Genomic DNA, 9,247 nt, shown 5'->3' on the forward strand with positions numbered 1-9,247 from the left:
CCCCCCTCCTGAGGTACACACTTGTCTCCTTCATTTTGTGGTAAACGCGTGTCACCCTCCTCCTAACCTACACGTTTGTCTCTTTGCTTCTGAGGTACACGCTTTTCTCACCCCCTCCTGAGCTACAAGTCTGTCTCCTCTCATGAGGTACACACTTGTCTCCCCCTCCGCGCTGTCAGTGGAAGATTCCATTGAGAAGCGGCTGCGATCCTACTTGCTGGCTGTGCAGCCCCCTCAGACAGTGGCGCTGAGGACAAGGTGCCAGCCGGTGCCACCGCTGTTTCTATAACGGATCTGCTGAATGGAAGCCCGAGGACATGACGGGAGTTATATCAGGGTGCCTCAGCCTCGTGTGGGTTACAGGTAAGCGGGACACAACTTTACTGTTTTAAAGGCTCTAAGGGAGTAATTAACTCCTGCACGACCATCACGTACATCAACTTCTTAGCAGGCAAGGCGTTGTAGCCTTCTCCGTCAGAGTCAGGGGGTAAAAGCTCTGCAGCGTGTGCTTAATGTGGCACGTTACATGGGGATCAGACTATAGTGCACCTGCTCGGGGTGATTAGCGGTGTCTGCTTGTGACCAAAGCGATGAGTGTGTGTCAGAGTACGTGTATGGCATACAGTGCTTATATATATATATGTGTGTGTGTGTCTCGCATTGCGCCAGCTTATACCTTGTGTGTATATTACACTGCTCTGCAGAGTATGTGCTTTGTGTAGCCGCATTCTGTTTGTTGTATCACCACCTGTCAGCTCTTTATGACCTATATGTGTTTGTATCAATATTTGAGTGTTCCCCATTATGTGTCATACATCATACATGTGTGCCTCGTGTATAGTATTGCCAGTACAATAGTGCCTCATAGCACGTTTCCTATATATGCCCCTCATCATAATGTGTGTGCCCTGGTGTGCGTGTGCGCGCAATGTATATTATTGTAAGTACAATAGTGTATCATAACATGCTTCCTATACTGTGTGTGCCATGCATCATAATTTGTGTTCTCTGGTATGTGTGTCTGTACACTGTATAATACTATTGTAAGTACAATAGTGTATCATAACATGCTTCCTATACAGTGTGTGCCATGCATCATAATTTGTGTTCTCTGGTATGTGTGTCTGTACATTGTATAGTATTGTAAGTACAATAGTGTATCATAACATGCTTCCTATACTGTGTGTGCCATGCATCATAATTTGTGTTCTCTGGTATGTGTGTCTGTACATTGTATAGTATTGTAAGTACAATAGTGTATCATAACATGCTTTCTATACAGTGTGTGCCATGCATCATAATTTGTGTTCCCTGGTATGTGTGTCTGTACATTGTATAGTATTGTAAGTACAATAGTGTATCATAACATGCTTCCTATACAGTGTGTGCCATGCATAATAATTTGTGTTCCCTGGTATGTGTGTCTGTACATTGTATAGTATTGTAAGTACAATAGTGTATCATAACATGCTTCCTATACAGTGTGTGCCATGCATCATAATTTGTGTTCCCTGGTATGTGTGTCTGTACATTGTATATTATTGTAAGTACAATAGTGTATCATAACATGCTTCCTATACAGTGTGTGCCATGCATCATAATTTGTGTTCCCTGGTATGTGTGTCTGTGCAGGGTATAGTATTGTAAGTACAATAGTGCATCATAACATGCTTCCTATACAGTGTGTGCGCCATGCATCATAATTTGTGTTCCCTGGTATGTGTGTCTGTACATTGTATAATACTATTGTAAGTATAATAGTGTATCATAACATGCTTCCTATACAGTGTGTGCCATGCATCATAATTTGTGTTCTCTGGTATGTGTGTCTGTACATTGTATATTATTGTAAGTACAATAGTGTGTCATAACATGCTTCCTATACTGTGTGTGCAATGCATCATAATTTGTGTTCTCTGGTATGTGTGTCTGTGCAGGGTTAGTATTGTAACTACAATAATGTATCATAACATGCTTCCTATAGAGCTGGTGCTATGTATCACAATTTTTGTGCCTTGATATGTGTGTGTAGGACTGTACCACACGAGTACAGCATTGTCACAGTGTTGTATGTATCACAGTTACAATGAAGATTGCTTGTGTTCTTTGTGTGGTTATGTAGATGTTATGGTTAAATAAACATGTTGTAGGGTCTCAATGTGACTGCCAAACAGAGTATTTGATTGCACAGTGATGTATTCTTTTTAAACTTGTATGTCATCATGGTCAGGGTCACGTAGTGCTGTAAGCTCCAGGTCTCTGTCTTATTCTTTTGTTATGGTGCTCTTATTATTAAACTGTTCTGTACCCTAACTAGTCCTCAAGTTAGATCCTTACAAGTTCTCACACTGCACATTTACTAGTGCACATACTGCACCTTTACTAGTGCACATACTGCACCCTCACTGGTCCTCACACTGAGTCCTCACACTGCCCCTCACTGCTCCTTACACTGAGCCCTCACTAGTCCTCACACTGCACCCTCACTGGTCCTCACACTGAGCCTTCACTAGTCCTCACACTGCATCTTTACTAGTGCACACACTGCACCCTCACTGGTCCTCACACTGAGCCTTCACTAGTCCTCACACTGCACCTTTACTAGTGCACATACTGCACCCTCACTGGTCCTCACACTGAGCCTTCACTAGTCCTCACACTGCACCTTTACTAGTGCACATACTGCACCCTCACTGGTCCTCACACTGAGCCTTCACTAGTCCTCACACTGCACCTTTACTAGTGCACATACTGCACCCTCACTAGTCCTCACACTGCACCTCTACTAGTGCACATACTGCACTTTCACTGGTCCTCACACTGCACCTTTACTAGTGCACATACTGCACTTTCACTGGTCCTCAGACTGAGCCCTCATTAGTCCTCATACTGCACATTTACTTGTGCAAATACTGCACCCTCACTAGTCCTCACACTGCACCTCTACTAGTGCACATACTGCACTTTCACTGGTCCTCACACTGAGCCCTCACCAGTCCTCACACTGCACCTTTACTAGTGCACATACTGCACCCTCACTGGTGCTCACACTGAGCCCTCAATAGTCCTTACAATACACATTTACTAGTGCACATACTGCACCCTCACTAGTCCTTACACTGCACCTTTACTAGTGCACCTACTGCACCCTTACTGGTCCTCACAATGAGCCCTCACAAGTCCTCACACTGCACCTTTACAAGTGCACATACTGCACCCTCACTGGACTCAAAATGAGTCCTCACACTGCACATTTACAACTGCACTTACTGGACCCTCACTAATCCTCACACTGCACCTAGTCTCATACTGAACCCTCACTAGTCCTCTTACTACACCCTTACTAGTCCATACATTGTACCCTCACTAGCCCTCACACTACACCTAGTCTCACACTGCACCCTCACTAGTCCTCATACTACACCCTCACTAGTACATACATTGCACCCTCACTAGTGCTCATACTACACCCTCACCAGCATGTACACTGCACCCTCACTGGTTTTCACATTGGACACACATAAATGTCACTCTCACTCCCCTCACTATCCTCTTATTAGTTTTTACTCTACTAGTCTTAGCACTACACCCACACTGGCGTTCACACTGCACCCACACTAGTTCTTAAACTGCAAGCTGCTGGCAGATTGTAGGGAACAAATTCAGCTCACTGACTTTTTGTTTAAGATGCAGATTAAGAAGAAATATGAAGTCAACAGGAGATTTAGATTATATACATAGCTAGTGTTTGGCACAGCATCCTAACAGATACAGCTACAGGTCATATGATTTGAACAGAATTCATGTAGCAAGATTGGGCACCTTGTTCTATATTTGGGATTCCATTTTTAAAAAAAAAAAAATCTGTGCAAGTCTCAAAATCATGGTAAATAGTCTCATGTGAATGCCAATGAGTACTGAAGAAAATGTGTTTGTGTTAATTTATGTGTGTAGACAAAAGACTTATATTGGTTCTAGAAAAAAAATACATTTTGGATATATTATATGTAAATGTTTTTGTATTTGTGTTTTTATTTATATATTTACTATATTTGTGACTTGGACATTAATTAGAAAATGCTGAGTCTTCATTTATTATGTGTGTATGTTTATAAATATATATATATTATGTAAATATGTATATATACACACACACAGTAAATGTACTCTATAGCATGTTTGATTTATTTGTATTAAATGTGGCATGGTACATTTAAAGCAGAAGATTGATTTTTTTCAATGTATCTGTGCACCTCATAGCTACCTAGTAAACAAGTTCACATAATTATTAACCCATTGGCTGCTAGAGAGGACTGCAATGTAGTAAAGTGTTGGCAAATGGGTAAATAATTGTTCTTCTTAACATCACCTGCATTTTCCATCATCATCTTTTTCAGTGACTGCATTTATTTGTATCTTTTCACTTTCCAGTGACTAGAATATTAAGGAAGTAGGCTTGTTGTGGCCAAATGAATGTATTGTTTTGCATAATTTATTTCAGATTGTGAATGAGTTTTTATTGATATATATTAGCCACTCTGGTGGTAAGGGGTGCGGTTTCTCAACTGCAAGATATTTTGTTTTACTTGTACACTGTCTATGATTTGTGTTACAATGTAGGTTTGCTCTAATCGTGGAATTTTTCAGTAGCTCCATTCATGCTAGTTTTTAAACAAGTGTTTTACTAGTGGCCTGAATTCATTATATTATTGGTGTAGTCAAATATTTTAGTTTTCTTATATTTAAATGACTCTGCATTATGAGGCATATTGTGAAATAATGAAATAACGGACAGTAAAATGCTTTAAGATTTTAGTAATGTGATTTATGGTTTAGTCTGGAAGCTGGATTCAAAATTTGTAGTACAGGTACATATCCCCAAATCCAGAATTCCAAAATCCAAACATTTTCATTAATATGTAAAAAAAAATAAAAAAATTAAAATGACCAAAATTACTATTTTCTATGCCTGTGTCTTTGGTTTTGTTTTTGTATTATATATACAAAAGTATTAATAATGATATAAAACTACCTTTCGGTTACATGTATAAGCTGCATTATGACATCTAAATGTTGCCTAAATAATATAAGTTGTTGTTTACACTTTGTCCCATCCCCTCTCCAAACTGTTTCATTTTACAGATGCAAATATTCCAAAATTCAAACTATTCCGAAATCCAAACCTTTTCCGGTCCAAACAGTTTGGATAAAGGGTTTTCTACTTGTATATATAAAAATAATCTTCATAAACATACAATTAAATAAAATTTACCTTTTAATAATATTCAGTTTATACTATTACAACAAAGTTGTACTCCAGATATTATCTAAAGACTAAAAACCACAGATGCGTAAGTTAAGTATAAATCATTGTTTAAAAAAAATAAAATAAAAAAATATATATAGTCAATTGCAGATAGTGGTTCCCAAAGGGATGAAAAACTCACCCACAAATATTAATGCACATTCATTTGAAAGTTAAAGGGGCATTATGGTCAAATGTTTACGTTTAACAATTTAGATAAAGCATGCAATCTTAAAGGACCGCTAAACACGGTAGAATAACATAATCAGTAAATGCATAATAAAAAGGCAATCCAAATGTACTTTGTTTGAATTTCAAATCATTAGTAGATTTATTTCTGACAAATTGTAAGTTTAGTTCTATTTTCCCTCTCACTGCTTCATGTGACTGTCCAGAAGAAATTCCACAGCACTAACAAGTATCTCCAAAGATTATTCATATGCATATTTTCTGTGAATCTTGCACATGCTCAGTAGAAGCGGTTGCCTCAGAAAGTGTGTACATAAAACGATTGTGTACTTGTAGATAATGGATGTGAATTGGAAAGTTGTTTAAAATTGTGTGCTCTATCTTAACCCCTTAAGGACCAGCGACGTACCCTGTATGTCGCTGGCCTTTTTTTGGGACTTGATTGTTTTATAGCGCGGTCTTGCCACCAGCGTTGAGACTGCTCTATTCCACAAAGCCTGCTGGAGGGAGGGCATTAATAGCGTGTTCTTGCTAGACTTGTGCTGTTATGTCCTGAAAAACCCCTTAACGACCAGTGACATACAGGGTACATTGTGGTCATTAAGGGGTTAATAATAAAGTTAACATTTTAAATTGAGTGTCCTTTGTTGAAAGCAAACCTAAGTAGGCTCAGGTTTAGCAATGCACTTTTGGGAGATAGTAATTGGTGGCTGCACACATACAGTTCTTCTCATTGGCTCACCTGTTTTCAGCTAGCTCCTAGCAGTGCATTTCTGTTTTAGAGCTGACTTTAGCTGTGTGTTTACCTGCTTTGTAGTCGTTGAATACACAAGCGCTTTATTTTTGCACTGTTACTTGCATATATTATACATTATAGCCTTTTTCTTTTGCACTTTTATGTATCTTTAAAGTATATTCTTGGATCATTAAAGGGACAATGTACACTCAATTTTTCTTTGCATAAATGTTTGTTGATCCATTTATTTAGCCCATCTGGGGGTGTTTTTGTAAAAATGTATAGTTTTGCTTATTTTAATAACATTGTGCTTATTTTTTTAAACAAGACTCAGAGTTTTAGATGTATGTTGATGTATACAGAGTTCAGATTGCTTCTGTTTGTTTAATGGGTCTTTTCATATGCAGGGAAGGGTCTGCTCTCAGCCCCTTTCAGTGGGTGTCCCAACCTAACCTCATCAACAGTGCTAAATTGGGAGCTTTTAAGTAAGTTTTTAGAAGGTTTTATACTGGATTGGTATCTGTGCATATTATTCATTATAATAGTGTCTATTACATGCAGTTAAATGAAAATGGATGTATACTGTCCCTTTAAGGACTTCATTCTGTGAAATGTTTTCATTTTTGAGTGGGGTATGCTCTGGATTCGACTGCACATTCTCGGCAATTTACACCTGTGTTCTCCATCTGCTTGGGTTAATAATCTAAAAAGTTTATAATAGTTTTCAAATAGAAGCTTATTAAAGCATTAAATTGTACATATATTCTCTGATATGTTTAATATGAAAGAAGATCATGTGTTCACTTGAAGGGACATGATACCCAAATGTTGAAGCACTTGAAAGTGATGCAGCATAGCTATCAAAAGCTGACTAGAAAATATAACCAGAGCATCTGTATATAAAAAAGGAAGATATTTACCTAAAATGTTCCTAAGTATTCACATCCCACTGTAAAGAGACTTTGGTCCCAGGACTTCCAAAGGAGTGTGCATCTGGCATGTGCAGGCACAGTCATGTTATTTTCCTATTCAGTTTAAAGAAGTTTGCTGTGAAATCTCATGAGATCAACACTGCTGATTGGCTATTGTGTTTTCTTTTTCAACTTGCAGCTTAACAGCAGCACTTACTTCGGTGAGCTGAAGAAATGTTGAGGTCAAATATCTTCCCTTTTTACATAGAGATTTTCAGGTGATATTTTAATGTCAACTTTTTACAATTATACTGCATCACTTTCAAGTGATTTAGCATATGAGTATTATGTCCCTTTAACTAACTTTTTCTATGGAAGTAGTCTCTATCCGCCAGTAAGCAATATATACTTAGATATCAGTTGTACTCAAACATGCACTTCCTGTTTCACCTTAAAGCTTTTAATTAAAAGGGCATTAAACCTCAAACTTTTGTGTAAAATGATGCTTGCTCCACGCTCCCTGGTAAGGTCAAAAAGAAAATTCTGTAACCAGCAAATTTTGCGAATCAAATAGCTGGTTAAAGTATTTTGCAGCAATTCGAAAACCTAGGTTACTAATTCTGCTTTTTGGCTTATCAAGGGAGCATGGAATAAAACACAATTTTTACATGAAAACAAGGTCTGTTTACTGCCCCTTTAAGGGACATTTTAAAATCAATTTAATCTCTTTGTAAAATGTTTACCTTAATTAAATAAAAGAAGGAAAAAAAGTAGAACAACATTGCAATATACATCTTTTAATAGTGTGATTGCTACCGTCCCTTCAGGGAGGCAGGATTGCTTCATCATAATTAAGCCTGAGCATGCAACATTCTACAAAATTATTGGTTAGCATCATTTACATCTGCTCATAATTTACCACAGCAAAGGAGACCAGGAACATGGATTTCACACGTCTTCTCAAGAGGTGTATTCCTGAACTGCTCTTGATTTACAAATCCTTTTAAAATGTGCTAAGAAAATGACAGTGTTAAATGGTTTAAAACATTTATTTGCAATGCAGTGCTTAATTGCTCATATATGTTCTTGTTATTATTATTATTATTATTATCGGTTATTTGTAGAGCGCCAACAGATTCCACAGCGCTTTATGAGTTTAACCTTCAAACTTTCAAATGCACACACATTAATGGGCAGTAATTATTATGTCACTGAAAAATAAAATGAATTAAAGTTTGACTTGAATGAGAATTAGTCTATAACAAAGGGCAATTAGAGAAGAAGGTCTGAGACAGTAGATTGGGGAGGTGGCGTGTTTGTTTTAATTACTAGTCAGCTCTCTTATAAAGTTATAGACATTGAAAATTATAAGTCTAACAAGATGCTCGTGGACAGACAAGGTCAGAAAGGGCTGCATCCCAAAATATCACCCTAATGATAGTGATAAAGTAATTCAGTGAATGACATCAAATATAGATTATATTTAAAGGGATACTGTAGTACAAAAATAATATGCTTTAAGTAAATAGATCTTGTAATATTATATTTGGAGGGGCCGCGAGAGGGGTGGGTCCACTGCACTACATAAAAAAAAAAAGTTGAGAGCGGCAGGGAAGGGGAAGGAGGGATCCAAGTGGATGGGGATTGTGGCCCGTGTACACAGGCTTTAGTACAATAATTAAACGCTCTAGCATATTAGACTATTTTATCTTTGCTACTTTATTCCCCTTGGTACAGGTCAAGAACTATGCTGATATGAGCGCAAGGCCAAGAAACAATATTTAAAAGGACAGTCTACTCCAGAATTTTTATTGTTTAAATAGATAGATAATCCTTTTATTTGCATAACCAACACTGTTATATTAAACCACTTTTTACCTCTGTGATTGGCTTGTATCTAAGCCTCTGCAGACTACCGCCGAGTTGCATTTTAGCCAATCAGTGCTGCTGGCTCATAAATGACTGCACAGAAGTGAGCACAATGTTATCTATATAGCACACGTGAACTAGTGCTGTCTAGCTGAGAAAAACTCTCAAAATGCACTAAGCTAAGAGGCTGCCTTCAAGGACTTAGAAATTAGTTTATGATTTAAACTAAGAGTACCA

General features: G+C 37.7%; 1 protein-coding gene across 2 annotated transcripts in view; it reads left to right on the top strand.

The window, feature by feature from the left end:
* Window positions 1–229: 229 nt before the first annotated feature.
* ILDR2 (immunoglobulin like domain containing receptor 2) overlaps window positions 230–9,247 on the top strand; it is a 988,453-nt gene continuing 979,435 nt past the window's right edge. For both annotated transcript variants that reach the window (XM_053705868.1, XM_053705867.1), the window contains exon 1: window positions 230–363. In XM_053705868.1, coding sequence (XP_053561843.1) covers window positions 318–363 — 46 coding nt within the window. In that variant the 5' untranslated portion in view covers window positions 230–317. The remainder of the gene's footprint in view (window positions 364–9,247) is intronic.

Source organism: Bombina bombina, chromosome 3 (assembly GCF_027579735.1).
Source record: "Bombina bombina isolate aBomBom1 chromosome 3, aBomBom1.pri, whole genome shotgun sequence".
NCBI lineage: Eukaryota > Metazoa > Chordata > Amphibia > Anura > Bombinatoridae > Bombina > Bombina bombina.